Raw genomic sequence first — 23,995 nt, forward strand, 5'->3', positions numbered from 1 at the left:
GGATTTACCTCTTTTACACAACAGTCTCTCCCCTATACATTTTTTTACCCTGTCCTCCTGATCCAATTATTAAACCACAATTGTAGTTAAATCAGCATTTAGTGTTTAAATTATCATCAATAGTTACAGTTGTGTCAAGGAGTGTATTATATTTCCTTTCTTGTACAATTTTTAATCTTCCCTTGAACTGATAATGATTTTTTTTTTCCTTTTAGTTTAGTTTCCTAGTTGCTTATTCATCTCGAAACTCACTGTTGAAAGTGTAACGCCTTTCTCATTATGTTCAAACATATAAGGTAATTTATCATAATGTTTTAAAAAGAATTTTCCTCTTTGAACCCTCCATTCTCTGATTCTGAATTAGATTGGCTTCTCTCTTCTTGGGAGCTTTTTAATTTCTTTCCTTTATCCTAGATTTTCTGTAATTTCATCTTAACATATCTTGGTCTTTTTTATTTCTTGCAAGGATAATCAATAGGCTCATTTGTTTAAAAGCTTATATACCTAAGCTCTGGGACAGTTTCTCATATTATTTCTCTAAAAATTTTGTATTATACGTTCTCTATCTGAGGTGCCTGTCAATGGTATGTTGAATCTTCTGGACTGATCTCTAATACCCTTAACTTTTTTCTTCTATTTTTCCATTTCTTTGCTCTTTGTTCTACTTTCAGGGAGATTTCCTCAACTTTATCTCTTCCTTTTTTTTGAATTATTACATTCTGTGTTCATATTTTTAATTTTTACAAGCTCTTCTAATGTCATTTTTTTTTTAAAGATTTGTTTTTTGGATGTAGATTATTTTTTTTTAAGTCTTCATTGAATTTTTTACAATATTGCTTCTGTTTTACATTTCAATTTTTTGGTCATGAGTGATGTGGGCTCTTAACTCCTTGACTAAAGATCAAACCCATACCCCCTGCATTGGAAGGCAAAGTCTTAACTACTGGACCACCAGGTTAAGTCCCAAGAGTGTTTTTCTTACAGCAGTATTTTCTTTTATTTTCATGAATACATTATCCTTTATGATATTATCTTAAGCTTTCTTTTGAAAATTGGTTTCTTCTGTATCCTTTCCTGCTTTCTTGAGTTCTTTTTCCTGTTTATTTTTGGCTTTTCATTCATGTAAAGGGGCTTTCTAAAATATTTGTGATCTTTACCTATCCATTCACATTTAAGAGTGAGGCACATTAAAAACACTTAAAAAGCATGTGTAACCATGTATGAAAGTTGGTAGACTGCATGGCGGTGAGGGGATGGAACAGGTATTTGGCCATTTCCTACCATTTTGTCAGGATGTCTGTTCTTGTGTCTTAGGCTAATCAGTTTCTCCAGAGAGGAAATCTCTAACTTTTTTACCTGAAGTTGCATCCAATTGTAAGATGGAGAAAAGAAAGGGGTTGATTTTTCGAGGAGAGTTCTTATTGAAATACAGATTTTTCACTTTTTTTTTTTTTTGCCGGTTTTCATTACATCTAACCTACCTTAGTTATACCTGGTGTCTCTGAGTTTAGAGTATTTTATTTTGACCTCTATGGGCCAGAGCTGGGAAGGGAATTTAGTTGTTTGAAATGCAGTACTTGGATGCAATCTCAAAAACGACAGAATGATCTCTGTTCGTTTCCAAGGCAAACCGTTCAATATCACGGTAATCTAAGTCTATGCTCCAGCCAGTAACATTGAAGAAGCTGAAGTTGAACGGTTCTATGAAGACCTATAGGACCTTTTAGAACTAACACCCAAAAAATATGTCCTTTTCATTATAGGGGACTGGAATGCAAAAGTAGAAGTCAAGAAACACCTGGAGTAACAGGCAAATTTGGCCTTGGAATATGGAATGAAGCAGGGCAAAGACTGATAGAGTTTTGCCAAGAAAATGCACTGGTCATAACAAACACCCTCTTCCAACAACACAAGAGAAGACTCTATACATGGACATCACCAGATCGTCAACACCGAAATCAGATTGATTATATTCTTTGCAGCCAAAGATGGAGAAGCTCTATACAGTCAGCAAAAACAAGACCAGGAGCTGACTGTGGCTCAGATTGTGAACTCCTTATTGCCAAATTCAGACTTAAATTGAAGAAAGTAGGGAAAACCATGAGACCATTCAGGTATGACCTAAATCAAATCCCTTATGATTATACAGTGGAAGTGAGAAATAGATTTAAGGGCCTAGATAGATATATATCTATCTCTATAGATATCTATCTCTATCTCTATCTCTATCTCTATATATCTATCTCTATCAGATAGATAGAGTGCCTGATGAACTATGGAATGAGGTTCGTGACATTGTACAGGAGACAGGGATCAAGACCATTCCCATAGAAAAGAAATGCAAAAAAGCAAATGGCTGTCTGGGGAGGCCTTACAAATAGCTGTGAAAAGAAGAGAAGCGAAAAGCAAAGGAGAAAAGGCAAGATATAAGCATCTGAATGCAGAGTTCCAAAGAATAGCAAGAAGAGATAAGAAAGCCTTCTTCAGTGATCAATGCAAAGAAATAGAGGAAAACAACAGAATGGGAAAGACTAGAGATCTCTTCAAGAAAATCAGAGATACCAAAGGAACATTTCATGCAAAGATGAGCTCGATAAAGGACAGAAATGGTATGGACCTAACAGAAGCAGAAGATATTAAGAAGAGGTGGCAAGAATACACAGAAGAACTGTACAAAAAAGATCTTCACGACCCAGATAATCACGATGGTGTGATCACTCACCTAGAGCCAGACATCCTGGAATGTGAAGTCAAGTGGGCCTTAGAAAGCATCACTACGAACAAAGCTAGTGGAGGTGATGGAATTCCAGTTGAGCTATTTCAAATCCTGAAAGATGATGCTGTGGAAGTGCTGCACTCAATATGCCAGCAAATTTGGAAAACTCAGCAGTGGCCACAGGACTGGAAAAGGCCAGTTTTCATTCCAATCCCAAAAAAAGGTAATGCCAAAGAATGCTCAAACTACCGCACAATTGCCCTCATCTCACACGCTAGTAAAGTAATGCTCAAAATTCTCCAAGCCAGGCTTCAGCAATATGTGAACCGTGAACTTCCTGATGTTCAAGCTGGTTTTAGAAAAGGCAGAGGAACCAGAGATCACATTGCCAACATCCACTGGATCATGGAAAAAGCAAGAGAGTTCCAGGAAAACATCTATTTCTGCTTTATTGACTATGCCAAAGCCTTTGACTGAGTGGATCACAACAAACTGTGGAAAATTCTTCAAGAGATGGGAATACCAGACCACCTGATCTGCCTCTTGAGAAATTTGTATGCAGGTCAGGAAGCAACAGTTAGAACTGGACATGGAACAACAGACTGGTTCCAAATAGGAAAAGGAGTTCATCAAGGCTGTATATTGTCACCCTGTTTATTTAACTTATATGCAGAGTACATCATGAGAAACGCTGGACTGGAAGAAACACAAGCTGGAATCAAGATTGCAGGGAGAAATATCAATAACCTCAGATATGCAGATGACACCACCCTTATGGCAGAAAGTGAAGAGGAACTAAAAAGCTTCTTGATGAAAGTGAAAGTGGAGAGTGAAAAAGGTGGCTTAAAGCTCAACATTCAGAAAACGAAGATCATGGCATCCGGTCCCACCACCTCATGGGAAATAAATGGGGAAACAATGGAAACAGCGTCAGACTTTATTTTTCTGGGCTCGAAAATCACTACAGATGGTGACTGAAGCCATGAAATTAAAAGACGCTTACTCCTTGGAAGGAAAGTTATGACCAACCTAGATAGCATATTCAAAAGCAGAGACATTACTTTGCCAAGAAAGGTCCGTCTAGTCAAGGCTATGGTTTTTCCTGTGGTCATGTACGGATGTGAGAGTTGGACTGTGAAGAAGGCTGAGCGCCGAAGAATTGATGCTTTTGAACTGTGGTGTTGGAGAAGACTCTTGAGAGTCCCTTGGACTGCAACCAGTCCATTCTGAAGGAGATCAGCCCTGGGATTTCTTTGGAAGGAATGATGCTAAAGCTGAAACTCCAGTACTTTGGCCACCTCATGCGAAGAGTTGACTCATTGAAAAAGACTCTGATGCTGGGAGGGATTGGGGGCAGGAGGAGAAGTGGCCGACAGAGGATGAGATGGCTGGATGGCATCACTGACTCAATGGATGTGAGTCTGAGTGAACTCCGGGAGTTGGTGATGGACAGGGAGGCCTGGCGTGCTGCGATTCATGGGGTCGCAAAGAGTTGGACACGACTGATCGACTGATCTGATCTGAACATGACCTTTTGCCATTTCTTCTGTTTTAGCCTTACATTCACCCTCATCTTCAAGGGTTCTTAGTGTTTCCAAATTCAGCATCTTTTTGGGGTTCTACAATATAAATCAGATTGTCTTTTAATTTTCTGCAGACAGTAAAGTTTCAACTTTCTCCTCTCTGCTAAGGCAATTACCTCTAGTCTAATGGGATTTCTAAGGGGGATCCCCATAATAGCATTCCTGAACATTCCTGAACAAGTTGAGAAATGAAGCAAGAAGTAAATATGGAGGTCAATTATTACTTTTAGAGGCCTTATTACTGTCAGAGGCCAGATTGGAGGGTGCAGTTTAGTGTGAGAGTCTGTGGGCCTGTTAACTGTTCCCCAGAACCAGGCAGCCTGGACTGGGGCAGACCTCAGTGTGGAGGAGCACAGCAGAATGTGCATGTGCTGATGAACAAGCTCCCTCTCCCAGGAGAACAGAGGATGGAAGAAGTGGAACAGTCCACTGAGGGTGGATGAACAGAGGGCTGGGAGAGGCCCAGCTACACTAACCGAGCTCTTTTTGTCCCAAGAAGGAAAACTTCAGAAGTGAGGAAAACGCATTTCTGAACTACATGGTCCATCAGCTTTACAGATTCCAAAATTTTGTTGTGCTCTCTCATCAACTCTTTTCTCCTTGATCAGTCTTTTTGTTCTTTTGGGTTTAGGTTTATCCATTTAAAGTCATTTTAATAGGTTTGGGAAGGAATGGAGTTAAGCAGGTACTGTATTAAATTCTCCATGTTTAACTACAAGTTTAAAGTTATTTTTTGAATGTTACCTTGTTATTGAGGTTACATATTTCTTTTAAGGCAAATATTTATTATCTTTGCTACTGGAGAAATGCAGTGATGCAATAATTCTTAGAGTGCAAAATCTCTAAATCATTTCTATTTGCAAATCTATTTACAATATGGATTTATTTCTAGGAGACTTACTCTCCTAACTTTGTTTGACTTTGACTAATGTTAAAACTGGTTTGTAACTTTCTTAGCATCTAAAGAGGTGACTCAAACTGGGAAATCTCAACCTAGAATTTTAATCTGTTGCAGATATTTCACAGAATTTGGTATTCACATAGCAGTAGTCAAGAATTTATTGATATGTATGCTTCCCTGTTTGCCACTCACTGATAATCCCTACAGAGAAAAGAACCCTAAATTTAAAAAAGAATGTGATTTAAAAAACCTAGAGAATGTGTGGTAGTTCAAACATTATATAGTACTCATGGTGCCAATCAAAACCTCTTCTCAAAAAAGTCTGATAAATATCTTCAACTAAGTTTTAATAGAATAATTAACTATACTTATTAATTATCCTATAGTGTTTGCATCTCAACAGGGGTCATAAAATTGAATATATATGTGTGGCATTTTGAGCATCAATGGTAGGTAAGGATATCTTAGGGAACAGAATATTTTGTGTACATGAATTAAACATGATTATAATGATTGCCTTTGAAAATAGATTTGAAGTTTGACTAGAAGAACTGGGTTTGGGATTCATCTTCATGAAGCACTAATCATAAGACCTTGGGTATATCCCTAGTTTTAGTTATTTATTGCTTAGTTATCCATTGCTAATAAATCACCATAAAACTGAGTATTTTAAAATAACAACCATGCTGGGAATTCCCTGGAGGTCCAGTGGTTAGAATGTCCTGCTTTCAATGCCGGGCCTGGGTTTGATCCCTGGTAGGGGAACTAAGATCCTGCAAGCCACATTCCGTGGCTGGAAAAAAAATAAAACAATAGCCATGTTTTATTTACTCAAGATTCTGAAATTAGGGCAGGGCATGGCAGAATGGCTCATCTCTGGTCCATATGGTGTTGGCTTGACAAGGACTGAAGGATCCAAGATGGCTTCACTCACATGGCTGGGGCCTCCATTGGGCTGGGAGAGCTGGGGGATGTCTGGGCTCTCTCTCTTTATAGTCTCTCTTTCTCTAGGGCCTCTCTCTATATATGGCCTCTCTCTCCTTCAGCATGGTTGAACTTCTTTATATATAACAGCTTACTTTTCCTTGGAGCGTGTTGACCTGGAAGCTTTCCATAGAATATCAAAATGCTGGGCATTGTAGAATTATGTTCTCTCAGTATTCATCATCTATGCTGTTGTCAAGAGGGGAAGTGGTGACCCTGTTGGATGGTTTTCTGAAATTTTTCAGAGGTATGGACAGGAAAAATTTCTGGTGGTTCCAAATCAGTCTGCACTCGGGAGAAAATGCACTTGCATTGGTTGTACCAGCTTAGTTTTGTCTTGAGGCTGCAAGTAAACCAGTTTGGAAAAGGGAAAGGCAAAAAGTTAAGAGAAAGTGAAGTTTGAAGTCATCCTTAATTCCTTTCTACTCTGTCACCTATGCCCCAAGCAGGCATTAACCAAACTCTTTATTTTCTAATGGAAGTATGAATTTAAATTACCATCTGCGGGTTGAGACATAGTCAATTACTAAACATGTCTTAAGGACCCACCTTGTGCTCAGCCCTGTGCTAAGTCCTGTGAGTGATGGCAGAGGAAGCTGAGCTATTGACTTGTTTTCTCTCTAGGAAATTCCACTTTGGTTGGGCAAACCAGAGTTAAATAACGCCTATGAGTAAGAAATGGCAACCCACTCCAGTATTCTTGCCTGGAGAATCCCCATGGACAGAGGAGCCAGCAGGCTACAGTCCACAGGGTCGCAAAGAATTGGACATGATTGAGTGACTAAGCACAGCACATGAATAGGAAATGGCAACCCACTTTAGTATTCTTGTCTGGAAAGTTCCATGGACAGAGGAACCTGGCAGCCTACAGTCCACTGGGTTGCAAAGAGTCAGACATGACTTAAAAGGCAGCATAAGATAAATGTTGAATAAGTAGTTTAATAAGTTCTAATGATTCAGGGGAGGTAAAATCTTTTTGGTTAAAGTAGGAGAAAAGCCTGGTGGTTTAGTCGCTAAGTCGTGTCTGACTCTTGCAACCCCATGGACTGTCGCCCGCCAGGCTCCTCTGTCCATGAGATTCTCCAGGCAAGAGTACTGGAGTGGGTTGCCATTTCCTTCTCCAGGGGATCTTCCCCACCCAGGAATCAAACCTGGTCTCCTGCATTGCAGGCAGATTCTTTCCCAACTGAACCCAGGGAAGCCCAGAAGATCAGCCTAAGCAAAACTAAAAAGAGTAGAATGACTATCAGCTGTACAGAACAAAAGGATACTAGTGAGACTTGATCAGAAAAATGTGATCTATGGGATTTTTCAGGACTTACCAGGTGGCGCTGTGGTGAAGAACCCAGCTGCTGATCAAGGAGACACAGGAGATGAGGGTTCAATCCCTGGGTCGGGAAGATCCCCTGGAGTAGGAAATGGCAAACCACTCCAGTATTCTTGCCTGGGAAAACCCATGAACAGAGGAGCCTGGTGGGTTACAGTCCATAAGGCTGCAAAGAGTTGGACACAACTAAGCTACAGCTAGAGAAGGGGTTGTTTAAGCCACTATTGCTGTATGACAACTCCAAATTAGGAGGGTTAAAGCTGTAATGATCATTTTATTATTTCTCATGGCTTTGTGGGACAGGAATTGGAGATGGGCTCAGCTGGGTGGTTCTGGCTCAGGATTTCTTTTGTGATTGCAATGAGACAGTGGAGAAGTTGAGGGCTGGCTGGGTACCTCACACCTCTTCATGTTGGCTGGAGGCTTCTCCATGTGATTTCTCTCATGGGTTAGTTTGGGCTTCCTCAGAGGCCCCAACTTCCAAAAAATACTTCAACCTTACTCTCCTCCAGACTTTTGATTTCCTGCCAGCACCCCTGCCCCATGGACCAAATACAGGAAGTCATAGGACTTGATGCAGTTCATGTGGTTTTGGGGCACAGAGCAGCGTGGAGAACAGTGAAGAGTGGATCTGGAGAGGCAACACAAAATATTCAGCAGCTGATAATTTTAGTTTTTGAACATTAAAGACATACTGAGTTAAATAATATCCGGACATATGGTTCTTATTGGTGGATTAAAGGAGTGTCTGAACCACCCTCTCATTCATTCCACTCCTTTGCTCCTAAATACTTAATCTCACTCTTCATTGGCCACTTAAACCCCACCTCTTTAGGTTCAGTTGTAGCTCAGTTGTGTCTGACTCTTTGAGACCCCATGGCCTGCAACATACCAGGCTTCCCTGTCCATCACCAACTCCCGAAGCTTGCTCAAATTCATGTCCATGAAGTCAGTGATGCCATCCAACCATCTCATCCTCTGTCATCCCCTTCTCCTGCCTTCACTCTTTCCCAGCGCCAGAGTCTTTTTCAGTGAGTCAGTTCTTCACATCAGGTAGCCAAAGTATTGGAGTTTCAGCTTCAGCATCAATCTTTCCGATGAACATTCAGGACTGATTTCCTTTAGGATGGACTATTTGGATCTCCTTGCAGTTCGAGGGACTCTCAAGAGTCTTTTTCAACACCACAGTTTAAAGGCATCCATTCTTTGGCGCTCAGCTTTCTTTATAGTGCAATTCTCACATCCTTACATGACTACTGGAAAAACCATAGCTTTGACTAGACAGACATTTGTCAGCAAAGTAATGGCTCTGCTTTTTAATATGCTGTCTAGGTTGGTCATAACTTTTCTTCCAAGGAGGAAGCATCTTTTAATTTCAGGGCTGCATTCACCATCTGCAGTAATTTTGGAGCACAAGAAAATAAAATCTGTCACTGTTTCCATTGTTTCCCCATCTATTTGCCATGAAGTGATGGGATTGGATGCCATGATCTTAGTTTTATGAATGTAGAGTTTTAATCCAGCTTTTTCACTCTCTTCTTTCACTTTCACCATGAGGCTCTTTAGTTCTTCTTTGCTTTCTGCTATAAGGGCAATGTCATCTGCATATCTGAGGTTATTGATATTTCTCCCTGCAATCTTGATTCCAGCCTGTGCTTCACCCAGCCCAGCATTTCTCATGATGTACTCTGCATATAAGTAAATAAACAGCGTGACAATATACAACCTTGATGTATTCCTTTCCCAAATTGGAACCAGTCTGTTTTTCCATATCCAGTTCTAACTGTTGCTTCTTGACCTTCATACAGATTTCTTAAGAGGCAGGTCAGGTGGTCTGGTATTCCCATCTCTTTCAGAATTTTCCACAGTTTGTTGTGATCCACACAGTCAAAGGTTTTGGCATAGTCAATAAAGCAGAAGTAGATGTTTTTCTGGAACTCTGTTGCTTTTTTGATGATCCAACGGATGTTGGCAATTTGATCTCTGGTTCCTTTGCGTTTTTAAAATCCAGCTTGAACATCTGGAAGTTCTTGGTTCATGTACTGTTGAAGCCTGGTTTGGAGAATTTTGAGCATTACTTTGCTAGTGTGTGAGATGAGTGCAATTGTGCAGGAGTCTGAGCATTCTTTGGCACTGCCTTTCTTTGGGATTGGCATGAAAACTGACCTTTTCCAGTCCTGTGGCCACTGCTGAATTTTCCAATTTTGCTAGCATATTGAGTGCAGCACTTTCACAGCATCATCTTTTAGGATTTGAAATAGCTCAACTGGAATTCCATCACCTCTACTAGCTTTTTTCATAGTGACGCTTCCTAAGGCCCACTTGACTTCAAATTCCAGGAGGTCTGGCTCTAGGTGATGTCTGCCTCATTATTTCAGCTTAAAATGTATTTTAGTTCATGAATTTGGCTTTTTCCTTAACTATATTCCTTTTTTAAAAAATTAATTAATTATATTTTTGGTTGTCCTGGGTCTTTGTTGCTGTGCATGAACTTTCTCTAGTTGCAGTGAGTGAGGGCTACTTTTTGTTGAGATGTGCAGGCTTCTCACTGTGGTGGCCTCTCTTGCTGTACAGCATGGGTCCAGAGTTGTGGCTCAGTAGTTGTGGCACACCAGCTTAGTTGCCCTGCAACATGTGGGATCTTCCTGGACCAGGGATTAAACTTATGTCCCCTGCATTGGCAGGTGGATTTTTAACCACTGGACCACCAGAGAAGTCCTTTCCTTCATTTTTTTTTAAAATTACAATTAAAAAAATAAAGTATGGTTGATTTACAATGTTGTGTTAGTTTCCAGTATACTGCAGTGATTCACTTATACTGTACATATATAAATATATTCTTTTTTTATATTCTTTTCCATTGTGATTTATTATAGGATACTGAGTATACAGTTTCCTGTGCTATACAGTATGGCCTTGTTGTTTATTCATGCTGTATATAATAGTTTGCACCCCCTAATCCCGAACTCCTAATCCGTTCCTCCTCTGCACTGCCTACCCCTTGGCAGCCACAAATCTGTTCTTTATATCTAAGTCTGCTTTTGTTTTTTATATAATTTCATTTGTGTAATATTTTAGAGTCCACATATAAGTGATATCATATGATATTTGTCTTTCTCTGTCTGACTTACTTCACTTAGTATGATGATCTCTAGGTCCATCCATGTAGCTGCAAATGGCATTATTTCATTCTTTTTTATGGGTGAGTAATATTCCATTATATTATATATACGTAATATACATCTTCTTTATCCATTCATCTTTTGATGGACATTTAGGTTGTTTCCATGTTTGACTGTATTTCATTCTTTTATCCTTCACTTAAGCTCCATGCACTTATCCGCTAGCTTCATTCAACTCCTTCCTAGGCACCTTTCTTTCTGTGCGCCAGCCTTATGGGGAGTCTTTCCTCTCCAGCATCTTGTTTATCCTAGCTTCTTCACCGAGACTAGAAAGTTTCAAGGTATTGAGATATGAAGATAAAAGATGATATGAGGGAGGGGATAATGGGTATGGGGGTAAGGTCCACTTTCGGAATCCCTGTCTAGGCTTACCATGGCCTTTCCTCACATTCATTATTTCTAGCCCACTCTCCCATTCTATCTATTGTGTTCTGATAAAAAAAGCCCTACTGTTTAACCCCAATAATCATCTATCCCCTGAAACTCTTTGGCTTGCATACATTTCCCCCCTACAAATTCACTTCCTTCTTTTCTTCTTGCTCCTTAGCTTCTCTGACAGCTTTGGTAGACAACGTAACGTCTGTCTCCTCAACCATGCTTTGCTCTCCTTTGCCTGATAAGTCTTCTTATATACATTCTCTGTGAACATCTTATTTTGTTCTCATGCCCTCAGCTATCATTCATATATGGATGACTCCCTAATCTGACTCTTTCCCTGAACTGTCTTTGGGATTCCACTCAGAGTTTCAGATTGCAATGGCTAGTGGGATCAGAACACAGAACTTCCTAAGCTGGTACTAAAATGTGTTTCTTTATAGTCCCCTTTTTCCTTGTCTTAAAAAAAAAAACTCTTCTTGAACTGCTCCTCAGTTCATTTTGATTCATTCTTGTATCATCTTGACTTCCTTTGGCCTGTGTTCAAACAAACAAATAAATACTAACTCCAAATACCTGTCCCTGTCATATCATTTTATACCAAAATCTCTCCCTCTTCCAGCTGTTTTTATCTTCATAAAACCTCCTTTTCAGGGAATTCAAAGGAAACACTTGGCAAGGAAAAGGCAATCACTATTTTGTTTTCTTTTATTTAACGTGACAAATTCCAAATATTTACATTTTAAATGCAAGCCTGTTTCAGGAGCTGTGTGTCTTGTTAGGGAGAAGTATGGAAGGTGGGGCAATGTGGAGCCGTTAGAAATCTGATAGGAAATCCTAAAGTCTCTAACCTGCAAAGCTGGAAAAATAGTAAAGAAACAGTTCTGGAAGTTGGACTAAGTCACCTACTTCCTTCCCCAAAGTAGCGGGAATTTCTTTGGGTATTTATCCTGAGAAAGGTGTAAGGGAATGAAAAGAACAGAATTTAAGCAAGAACTAAGAAAGGCTAAACTCTCAAGACAAAAGTTTAAAAAATCATTCTTATACCGCTTTTATATTCCACATTGATAGACTTTTAAAAGCACATTTAAACTACAGATTTCCTTGGAAACCGACCAAAGGAATTTTAGAAAGGAGAGGCATTGCGGTACTATTTCTATGCGCATTGATGTCTGATTTTCGTTAGGCCAGCATTGTTTTCCCTCCGTGGTCTTAGTGTTTATTACAGCAACAATTACCTTAAGAACAAGCCCTCTAGGGTAGTTTTGTTTAAAGGTGCCTAACATCATACTTCACCCAACTACTTTCAAAATCGTTTTGTCCTTCATGCTTAAAGTTAAAACTACCATCTTTATCCCTGTTCTGGTTCTGCACCAGAAGCCTGTCTCCTGCAGGACAGTGCCACGAAGGCATGCTTTTTACGTGGTGAGCACGTTGCTGTTCACCTTGGCTGCAAAGCAAGAGCTGCGTTTTAAAACCGCCAGGAGCGGGTGGGTGCAGTGTGCTGAATTATCTGTCTCACAACTTCCGCCCGTAAGAAGGATGTTTTCTTCCTTCCTTTAACATTAAAAACAGACAAGACAAAAACAAAAACAAAAAGAAATCCAACAAGCTTCAGAACCGTCCGATAGCCTAGGGAAAGCGCGCCAATCACACAAAGAAAAGGAGGGGGACTGCTGGGATTCAAAATCATTTCTCCGGGACGAACACCTTCCTGGACCTATCGGAGTTAACTGCGCGCTTGGTCGCAGCCAGTAAACACACTGTTTCTGGTTCAGGTCCGCCCTAAAGACTGATAGACATTTATGTAACCCAATGGAGTAGTGAGATGCTGAAGAATCCACCAATACATTCGGGAGGTGGGTGGAGTGTAGGCCAGGGGGTTGGCGGTGCCGTGTCATGGAGGCTCAGTCTCCGAGCAGCCATTGAAGGGGAAGGAACTGAGGGTGTGTGTATGTGTGTGCGTGTGAGTGCGCGCGCGAGTGTGTGGACAAGGAGGTGGGGGCAGCCGAGTTAGAGTCCCAACTCCTTGGACTCCATTTGTGATTCTCTTCTTTCTTCCCCATACCTATCTGGTGGTGGTGGGCGTTTATATTTGCCTTTCTTTTCATTCATTTCCAAATCTTTTAAAAATTTAGGGTTGGGGGTAGTAGGAAAAGCAGGAAAAGGTAAGGGAGGAGAGTAGTAGCAGAAGAGCAGGAGGAGGACATGGAGATGAAGAAGAGGATTAACCTGGAGTTAAGGGACAGAGCCCCGGAGGAGGTGAGATGACTCAGCCCCCTCCCCTTCCTCACGAGCCCTGTCTTCGGAGGATCGGGTTTCTGGGGGTCCTGGTGGGTGTGTGGGGAGGGGTAATGAATTAACCCCCTTCTGGGTAGGGCTGGAGGGAGATATTCAATTTTAACTTTTAAATCATTAAAATCTTAAAATGGCGAAGGGCTTAAGTTTCTAGGGGGCGTTTTTGTGTGTGCTTGGGGGCTTAGCCCCTTCTCCCCTCGAGTCAGGCGTCGTGGCCTCGTGGGGGCTGAAAGCGGGGTGTTGGGGATGGTTCAGCGGCTTCGCTGCCCATGTTCCTGCTCCTTAGGGCCGGCGGCGTGGGCGCGACCCCTCAGTCCCATTCGCCTCTGCCGCAGCCATCGTCGCCTGAGAAGTTAGTCCAACTTTTCTGCAGTGCTGCCAACTCTTTTTTTGGGCCAGGGGGCGTCCCCGGCCTCGAGGCCCCTGGGCGTTCGACGACATCGCGCCGGGCGCTGGTTGGGGTCGCTTGCGTAGTCGGAAGGACGGCGGGCTGCCGGCGGCGCCCACTCCCCCGGGAAGCGGCGCGCGCCGACCGCCGCCAGGCGGAATCTGGGTCAGCGGCTGGTTCTCTGGCCGCGAGGAAGTTTTGGGACTCGTCGTAGTGACCGGAGGTGGGGAGGGGACACGAGACTTTATCCCCTTCGTCCTCCCGCGGTGTAACAAAATTCGGCTCGGCGTGTCGTGTCGTGGAGGCTGCAACTCCAGTTTTCATCCCGGGAGACGGTTTCACAAAACTAAATAAATGGGTCGTAGAAGTTTCGCGTCTTAAAGATAGGTTCGGCGAAACTAAATGATGCGCTCTCGCTGCTGTCGCCTTAGTTAAAGAGACAGGCTTGGGAGGGGCCACGTGAGGCGGGTCGCGGTCAACTTTTCGGGGGTCGGGCGGAAGGCGTTTCCGCCTCCTTTTTGGAGGGAGCCTTCTCGACTTCACCCGGTCCTCCCCGCCCGGGGCGGAGGCGCTGGGGGGAACGCGGGCTGGGAGGCGACCCCTTTTTTCGTTGGGGAGTCCCCGCCCCTTCTGGGGTTTCCCGTCGGTCGGAGCGGCAGGTCGCGAAAGCGGGGCCCATAGCCAGCGAGGAACCTCGCGTTTCTGTTCTCAGTGGAAAACGTCTAGCGTCTTGCTAATTGCAGCCTTCGAAATAAACCCTAAAATTGCAATATAAGGGGTATATTTTTTTCGGGAGGCGTAGAGGTGGTGCTTGTGCGTACCAGCGTAGGGTCCTTTCGGTAGGTTGTAGCGGCGTGAGGAGTGGGAATCCGAGATCTTTACGTACTTTTTAGAAAATACCTTTCCATGAAATTGGTGGGGGGCAGGGAGGAGGAAAAAGAGTCACTACTATCATCCCACAGATAACTTGAAGTTTCCTAGGGCCTACTCTTTAAGGACTTAAGGAAAAAACAAAATCAAAGTTAAAAAGCTGTCTCGCAGAAGCACACATTTCGAATGGGCTTTTATGTCTTGGTTGGAAAAATGGGTTTGCCCCTCCTCCCCCATTTTTATACCTGTTCTATCCCTAGTAATATTCTCGCCAGTTTTGGGGAGTCCCGGATGTCACTTTTTTGCAGCCTCTCCTCCTTCCCCTGTGGTGTAATAACGGTCTCTTATATTTGAATAGCCCTTTACAGTTTACAAAGCACTCTTCGAGTTTGTTATTTACTTTACTACTTCCGACCAACTTGTAAGGTGGATGGTATTGTTTTAGAATCCAACTAAGCAAACGGAGTCTCAGGGCAGTGAAGTTCCTTACTCAAGTGGAAAAACTGGTTTTCTGACACCAAATCTAGTGGCCCTTTCCTCCACTCAGCTAGACTAGGAGTCTGAGACTGAGTGCAGGCACAGCCCTGCCCCACCTGTGACTGACCCCAGGCAGTCATGCTAACCTTCTAGGCCTTGACTTCTTCTGCTCTAAACAGATTATGATGCCTTCCTTTGCTTCCTGAAATACCATGTCATGTTCAAATAGAGAAGGTGGCATTCCTAGTTGCTAACATTTATTTCTCAAAATATCTCAAACGTATTTTTGCATTGAGAATGGAGGGCCAAGGTTTCCTGCCTCCTTTCTAGGTTTAAGTCCTTTTAGGCCCACACCAGAAAGTTTTGTGCTCCAACTCTGACCTGATAGAGGATCCAGCATCTGCCCTTCCACGACTGGGGAGAAGTTACAGAAATTCTACCAGGGTGGCAGGGGAAAATAACATTTAGTCAAGGATGTGTTGTTCTGGGTGATACTGATATTAGAACAAAGAACATCTGAAAGCTGGGCTGTCTGAGAAGGAGCTTTCTAATGTTTCTTCATCAAAGGTAACAACGTATTTTTGAGTTATGGTGACAACCAAAGATAAGGGGGTTTCAAAGTGAAAGAGGGAATAAAACAATTGCCTTTCTTCTCCCTGCCATTTTAGGGCTTACTTAAATCCTTTCTCAGTAACCTCAGTGTCTCCTTACTGCATAAATATATGCCCTGATGTTGAGGATCCTTTTCACAAGTGTCAGAAACAAGTTTCACATGGGACTTTTTTCAAAGCTTTATTTCTTATGCAATTAAAAAAATTTTTTTTTAATTAGTGGGACATCCCTGGTGGTCCAGTGGGCAAGACTCTGTACTCCCAATGCAAGAGACCCAGGTTGAATCCCTGGTCAGAGAACTAGATACCACATGCTGCAACTAAGATCCAGTACAGCTAAATAAACAAATATATATTAAAAAAAAATTTTATTAGTGATTTGAAGCAGGCATTGAATGTCTTAGCCCAAGTTTAAATTTTAAAAAATTAACTTAAGATATCAGACTTTGTGTTTCGATTTTGGGGGAGAATGAAAAGGATCTATATAAGGGGATTGGTGGTTTTAATATTCATGTTTCCAGAGTGTCAGGATCCAGGTCTTTTTGCTAAACAAACTGAAGAATCATTCATATTCTCTCTCCTAGGTAACAGAATTGGTCCTTGATAATTGCCTCTGTGTCAATGGGGAAATTGAGGGCCTGAATGATACTTTTAAAAAACTAGAGTTTCTGAGTATGGCTAATGTGGAACTAAGTTCACTGGCCCGGCTGCCCAGCTTAAATAAACTTCGGAAGGTAAGTTGGCATTAGGCATGAGAGTATCATGATTTTGATGTCAAGGGCTATTACGCACATTTTTTCCCACATGAAATGATGATTCTGCCTTTTAATCAGAAGCCTCTATGTTTCTAGAGGTAAGAAAATGGGTTGTTTAGCATTTTGAAATCCACTGTAATATTGCTTTGGTTGTGGAAATTTAATAATGAAATCACTTTATGACATGAACTTAACACCTACCAAATGTTTTTCTCTGAAGTGTAATATACAACTATTATACAACTGGAACCAAACCTGGTTAGAAGTCTATAGAGATTCTAATATTTTATTTGGCGATCATAGATGGGAATTTGGAAATTAAAGACTTCTGAAAGTCTTTCTTGAAGGCAAAGAGAATGACAATTGTTTTCTTCTTTAAATTGATAATATTTTAGAAATCTTAAATGTGTCCCTAAGCCTTTGCCATTCTTTGTTTTCTTCTCATGTTGAATATATAGTTGGAACTTAGTGACAATATAATTTCTGGAGGCTTGGAAGTCCTGGCAGAGAAATGCCCAAATCTTACTTACCTCAATTTGAGTGGAAACAAAATCAAAGATCTCAGTACAGTAGAAGCTTTGGTAAGTGGAAAGGTTTGTCTCGGGACTTGCTTTTTTTTGGTTGAATTTTCTGAGATTTGCTTGAGTTTTATCCTATTGACTTGTAATTCACTCTTGTGAAACTTGAGTTTATTATATGTTGTGATTTATCTGAATATTATAAAACATTCAGATAAATGTTTAAATCAGTAGGAAATTTATTTTGTCATCAACTTCAGGAGTTGAATATCTGGTTGTAAAATTTCCAGTATTTTCTTAAATTCTGTTCCTTCTTTCTTGATTATTTTTTGAGTTATTTCATTATTTGCTCCTAGTTTCCTGGTATGAGGGAAGGAAAGGAGATGAAGTGAAACTCTGAAAACTTAGCAAAAAAAAAAAGCTTGGGGGAGGTTGAAATTGTTGAAAATAAGGTTAATTGTGGATTTAAACTAACCATGTTATTGTTGTTGCCTCTTTATGCACAGATTCAGTCAACAAAGTATATTGAGTGCCACTACAGGCAAAGCACTAAGCCAGGTGCTAGAGAGAGCAGTGACCGAAACCGAGTCCCTGCTCTTGTGGCGTTGACCTGCGAGGGCCTGTTAGAATTAACTGTGCTCGATACAATAACCCTTCATTAGAAAATTCTAAACATCTGGAATTCTCTTGACTTCAAGTTCTATACATTTTCTGGTTCATGAATTAAAAAGGAGTAACATGAGATTTTAAATCGTGAATGTAATTTTTTACTTTTTACCTTTCTAGCAAAATCTTAAAAATTTGAAGAGTCTTGACTTGTTTAACTGTGAGATCACAAACCTGGAAGATTACAGAGAAAGTATTTTTGAACTGCTGCAGCAAATCACATACTTAGATGGATTTGACCAGGAGGATAATGAAGCACCAGACTCAGAAGAGGAGGATGATGAGGGTAATCATTCTTAATACTATAAATGTGTCACAGTTATAGCCTCTACCCTAGCTAGTAAATTAGATTGGACTTGGGTATTTAAGTGTGGGGAATAAAAGATGTAAGACAAGAAAAACTTAAAACCCACAGCCCTAGTCCTGTGTTTGTTCAGATTTCTGATTGCTTTGGGGAATTTAATGGTTATTATAATGTTAAGCTCCATGAAATTTTATATTTATGTAAACCTCACCACTACTCAGTAAAATGGTAACTTTTTTTGGAGGGGGGTAACTTTTAAAATAGTATTAAAAACAAACCAAAAACCATTCATCACATAATTATCCATAAAAGTCACAAAGTAGAAACAAGTATATAACAGATAAGCAAAATGTGATATATCCATACAATGGAATCTTAATCAGCCATAAAAATGACTGAAGTACTGATGCATGCTACAATGTGTGTGAACCTTGAAAACATTCTGCTAAGTGAAAGAAGCCATATTCAGAAAGCCACATATTGTATGACACTGTTTATATGAAATGTCATACAATATATGTGGCATTTGCCTCAAATTCGTAGGCAAATTCATAGAGACAGAAAGTAGAGTAATGATTGTTAGGGATCTGGGAGAGGAGAATAGTGAGTGACTATTAATGGATATAGGTTTTTTTGTTTTTGTAGGGGGTGATGGAAATGTTCTAGGAGTTGAACATTTTCAGATAAATGGGTGACTAATAGATCAGATGACAGAACAGCTGTTGTTAGTGATGGGACACTGTTGCTATTGGTTGAAAAGTTATTCACTTGAAAGAAGAAATTTGATGGATAAACAGTTTTACAAAATGATGGAATGATTGACAGGTTTTAAAGACTATGAAGTAAAATCAACTTCAGTACATGTAATGTTTTTAAAAGAATCTATACATTGGGAAAATTTTAATGTTTAGATACTGTATTTCTCAAATAGTAAATAGGGATGTTATAAAAGAGAAATCTTAAAAAAAAAATCACCCTGAGATACTTTCTACCCATTGGCTTAAGAATCTGAGGGGCCAGAGCAAAAATATTTGCCCAGATGTTTGCTCATCTTTTAAAATATTCTAAAAGATGGAGATGAAGATGATGAAGAGGAAGAGGAAGATGAAGCTGGTCCACCTGAAGGATATGAGGAAGAGGAGGAAGAAGAAGAGGAGGATGAGGATGAGGATGAAGATGAAGCAGGCTCAGAACTGGGAGAGGGAGAAGAGGAGGTGGGCCTCTCATACTTGATGAAAGAAGAAATTCAGGTGAATAGACCTTATGTGTAGAGAAAATTAACTCTTTAGGCATAGCATTAAGTAATATAAAAAGTAAGTTGTGTAGAAATTTGAGTTTTTCCACAACTCTGTGTATCCACCTGCTTTTTTCCCCTACTGTCCCCCAGTTCATACTATATCCAGATAATCATAAACCCTATGATTTTGCCTCCCAGATAACTTTCAAATCCATCTTTCCCTCAGTAGCATGGTATAGTGGAAACATTTTACAAGTGTTTCTGAGCCCCAGTTTATGCATTTATACAACTGAGATTTATACCAACTTCAGAGTCGTTAAGGATTTAACAGACTAGTATCTGTGAAGTATCTAGTTGCTGGCACGTTGTAGGCACTCATGGAAACTTTCCTTTCCCCTAATTATTTTTTGCTTATGCTTTTCCAGTAGTTTTCTAAATGGTCTCTCTGAGAACAGCGTTACTACTTAGGTGTATCCTCCACAGTGCTTGCCTGTGTGGTCTGCATGCAAATGTGATTGTATCACTAGCCTGCTTGAAACCCTTTAATGTTTCCCTGTTACCACCACGATATACAAGGCCCTCCATTATCTAGCCTCTGCTTCCTTCTCTAGCTTCATCTCCCTTAGTACCGAATTAAATCATCACACGAAGCTATTACTGCCTTTCTGTCTGTACACACATTGTTTACTTTATCCGAAACGACTTGCTAGCCATGCCTTCTAATGAACTTTTCTTTTTTCTCAGGTAAACATCAATATACTAAAGCATGTAAAGTGGACCGATTTTATGTACAACTCCATGAAATATTATATATGTACACACTTGTGTAACCACTACTCAAATTGTGCCTCATGATCCTTTAAACACTCAGCTCTGGAGTTGCCTCATTATTGAAGCTTTCTGTAATTTTAAAGGGACAGACACTCCTTCCTCTTTTACCTTTGAACCTATAGACATTTTGTAAAAACTTATTTGGCCACTTTCTACTAGATGGCTCGTTTAGGGAGGAGCTATTCATCTTTGTGTCTCAGCATCTAATACATTGATTGGGACATAGTAGGTTCACAGGAAATGTCAGTTGACTAGAACGAATGATCTGTAATTGCTGGGAGTTTAGATAAGTTATTAAGTTTTCTCTTAATGTAAAATTATTGAGTTTTGTTTTCATCATTCATAATTTAATATTTATTATTAAAAATAACCTCTTATTTAGACTAGAAATTGTATTTTTATTTGTTTCCCTAATGACTTGTACATTACTTAAACAGTATCACTGATTAATGATGATTTTTCTCTGATACCATTTTAAATATGAAACTAGTATAGAAAAAAAATGGCACTTAAATTTGCTTGGGGCCTTAGTGAGTTAGGATCTTTACAATAATGAAGAATAGAACTTTTAAGTATTCAGGGAGAAAGGCAACCTATTCAGTTTTTATCAGCATACAACTTGAATATTTTCCCCATAAGTTTTAATTTATTTAGTAAAATAATAGACTTGTTATTTTGTAATTTGACTTTTTTTTTGCCTTTGGCTGCACTGCTCCATTTGTGTGACCTTAGTTCCCTGATCAGAGATCAAACCCATGACCCTACTACAGTGGAAGTAGAGTCCTAACCACTAAACCACCAGTCCTTGCAGTTGATTTTTACTTTCTGTGCCAATAATTCTTCTTTAAATAGTATTAAGTCATTTAAAAATGACCTTCAGCTAACTTTGAATGTTTATATTCATCCTTCTGTTGAGTATTGGGAAATATTAACTAAAAATGATGTGGTGAAGTATAGAGCAAACATCTTTAAGATAATATATATAACATTAAGTCAATGTGGTACCCAGGTAGCTGAGTCCAGAAGTTATCGATCATGATGAGATAATTTGGGTGTTTTTTAAAATGAAGTCTTGTTTTTAGAAGCTAAGAGCCAAAGAACCTTCAGAAAGTAAGATTAAAAAAAAATTAGAAGGAAATAGAAATGATATTTGATTAGCTACTTTTTTGTTTGGGTTATTTCTATTTCAGCTGCTCTTCAGATGTAAGGAATTAATATGTATAAAGAAGGAGTAATATGTAGTATACTTCATTAAAAATGGAGATGGAGGATTTAGGAGAACTGGGAATTACCGTGTTTTTGCACTATTCACAGTATTAACACAAAAGAGGAAACATTTTATAAATCACTAATTAGGAAGCGACCATAATCTTTACAGAGCAAATATCTGGTAATCTAATAGATTATGTGTGTGTGTGTGTGTGTGTGTGTGTGTGTGTGTGTGTGTGTATTTAGCTGTGCTGGGTCTTCATTGTAGCACACAGGTTTTAGTTTTCTGAACTCCACGCTCCCTGCCTTGTAAGCACTGAGTCATAGCCAAAGGACCACCAGGGAAGTCTCTAGATGATATATATTTTTTTAAAGGCATAAAAAGATGATATATTTTTTAAAAAGGCATAAAAACATGAATTGATTAATCATGTTTTGTATAAAACAAAATCCAGAGAAATAATTTGCTTTTTAAAGTTGAGCTTTTCTAAATTACCATGGAATACATGTGATTAGTATTTCAAGTGGTTTGATTTTTTTTTTTAATTTATAAATATTTAAATACCCTCATTTGTCATTCCTTGCAGATTGAAGTGTTTAAAAAAATGTTCTTTACTTTCTCCTTTTCCTCTCCCTTTCCCTACTCTTCTCTCCCCTCTCTCCTCTACCCCCTTCTCTTCCTTTTTTATGTGAGTATAAGCCCACACATTTTCCTGATTTTTACTATAGTTGCTTAGTTTATTTGCTACCCCATCAGTTGCTTATGCTTTTTGTAGCTTGGATGTCCTGGTATGGAGTGTTTTAAGGTTTGAATTGACTGAGAACGGTTTCTGATACGTGTCATGCAGTTTAGTTTCTTAGGGGCTTCAAGCTAAATGGGGGAAAAATAGGTTCTGATTAATATTTCTAGATACAAATGGAGCTGTGGTTATTTTGAAAAAGGTGGTCATCCAAGTTTTTCTTAACTCCCAAGCAGTTTTTAACATTTGCCATTTTAAACTATTTTAAGGAGGTGTACACTGTTTTGAGATTGGAGGGGGTCTCTAGATTGATTGCATTTTTAAAAATATATATTAGAACTTAACCATCTGGAACACAACCAAGCACAAGGCAGTAATGTTTAAAATGTAAAAGTGTAAAAGGTCTAAGTAACAAAAGACATTTTCTTTGTAGGAGAATATTCAAGCTGTTACTCTAAACCTCTTTTCTCTTTTATATTCAGTTCTTTGGTAAGCTTGTTGATTTAGTTTCTGAATCCATAGCAGATTAAAATTGACATTGTAAGTAACTGTAAAAGAGCAGGCATTAGGAAAAGATACAACTCAAAGTAGAGGCCAAGAGTCACTTTAAAAAGGAGAAAACCACATTACATATATTAATAGTCTTTGAGGAAATTGGCATATACTAATTAGTATACTGCTCATCGTCAAAATGGTGACTATGATAATTCAAGGAAAAGGTTTAGCATAAAATGGTAGAAGTGTGCAATGCATTTTAGAGATTTTATCCCAATTTGCTTAAAAAAAAAAGGTTATGATGTTTTTAGGCTGTGTTTAAATCTTAGTTATCCAAAACACCTCATCCCACAAGAGTTATAGATCAAATTTTATTGATTTTTATTGATATTTGCTATTTTGCTGTGTAGATTTTTAGATGTAGAAAGAACTTAGAGATCTTTCTAGATGAATACTTCTTTCATTGATTGGAAAACTGAGGTCCAGAGAGATTAAGTGACTTACTCCATACGTATAACTGTGTTGGAGCTATGATTCAGGTGATTCCTTCCTCAGTCTATGAAACAGAAGACTGTCTTTGAAATAGTCAATAATTACTCTGTCTATTAGCCACTGGGCACATTTGCTTATTTAGTTAAAGTAAAATAAAATTCAGTTCCTCATTTGCACTGGTCACATTTCAGATGCTCAGTTGGCTGTGTGTGACTAGTGGTTACTGCATTGAACAGCACAGATACAGAACATTTTCTGTTTTTGCAGAAAGTTCTTTTGAACATTGTTGTTCTCAACCATAACTTATTTTCATGAAGAAACTGAAGTATAGTTGATTTCCAGTGTTGTGTTAGTTTCTGGTATATAACAAAGTGATTCAGATATATATATACACACACACACACACACATATACACTTTTTCATAATTTTTCCATTTTGGTTTATTGCAGGATATTAGATCCCTGTGCTATACAGTAGGACCTTGTTGTTTATCTATTTTATGTATATAGTAGTTTATAGCTCCTAATCCCAAACTCCCAATTTATCCCTCCTTCATCCCCTTTGGTAACCATACGTTTGTTTTCTGTGTCTGTGAGTCTATTTCTGTTTTTAAATAAGTTTATTTGTGTCATATTCAAACTGAATCTTTGAATCTCAAGGATGAAGATGATGATGATGACTATGTTGAAGAAGGGGAAGAAGAAGAAGAAGAAGAGGGTGAGTTACATTAGCCATTCAAAAATCCTAAAAAGCCTTTTTTCATGGGTTTTAAAGAATGTGTCTATAATTCAAATTATCACTGATCTCTTTGATATTGGTAACATATCACACAATTCCTTGAAAGGTATAAAACCTTTTTAAAGAGGAATTTTCTCAGGACATTCATTAATTCCATTTAAAAGAAAAAAAAAACAACAAAACCAGCTTATAACATTTGTTTGAAAACAGGAATGAAGAGATAATGGGACCATAAGCTCAATTTATTATTTTTTTATAGCCTTTCATTTTGAAGAGGGTGAAACCTTATTTATGAGA

At 39.3% G+C, this 23,995-nt stretch overlaps 1 protein-coding gene across 3 annotated transcripts in view; it reads left to right on the forward strand.

Moving 5' to 3' along the window:
• Positions 1 to 23,995, forward strand: part of ANP32E (acidic nuclear phosphoprotein 32 family member E) — a 44,608-nt gene that overhangs the window by 17,343 nt on the left and 3,270 nt on the right. Inside the window, exons 1-6 of one of the 3 annotated variants that reach the window (XM_006049213.4) lie at positions 12,953 to 13,330; positions 16,297 to 16,446; positions 16,926 to 17,048; positions 17,772 to 17,937; positions 19,027 to 19,205; positions 23,620 to 23,677. In XM_006049213.4, coding sequence (XP_006049275.1) covers positions 13,277 to 13,330; positions 16,297 to 16,446; positions 16,926 to 17,048; positions 17,772 to 17,937; positions 19,027 to 19,205; positions 23,620 to 23,677 — 730 coding nt within the window. In that variant the 5' untranslated portion in view covers positions 12,953 to 13,276. Of the gene's footprint in view, positions 1 to 12,943; positions 13,331 to 16,296; positions 16,447 to 16,925; positions 17,049 to 17,771; positions 17,938 to 19,026; positions 19,206 to 23,619; positions 23,678 to 23,995 lie in introns of those variants that run through there. The other 2 variants (XM_025287936.3, XM_006049220.4) reach the window with 2 other exon arrangements.

The sequence above is a fragment of the Bubalus bubalis genome, chromosome 6 (genome assembly GCF_019923935.1).
Source record: "Bubalus bubalis isolate 160015118507 breed Murrah chromosome 6, NDDB_SH_1, whole genome shotgun sequence".
NCBI lineage: Eukaryota > Metazoa > Chordata > Mammalia > Artiodactyla > Bovidae > Bubalus > Bubalus bubalis.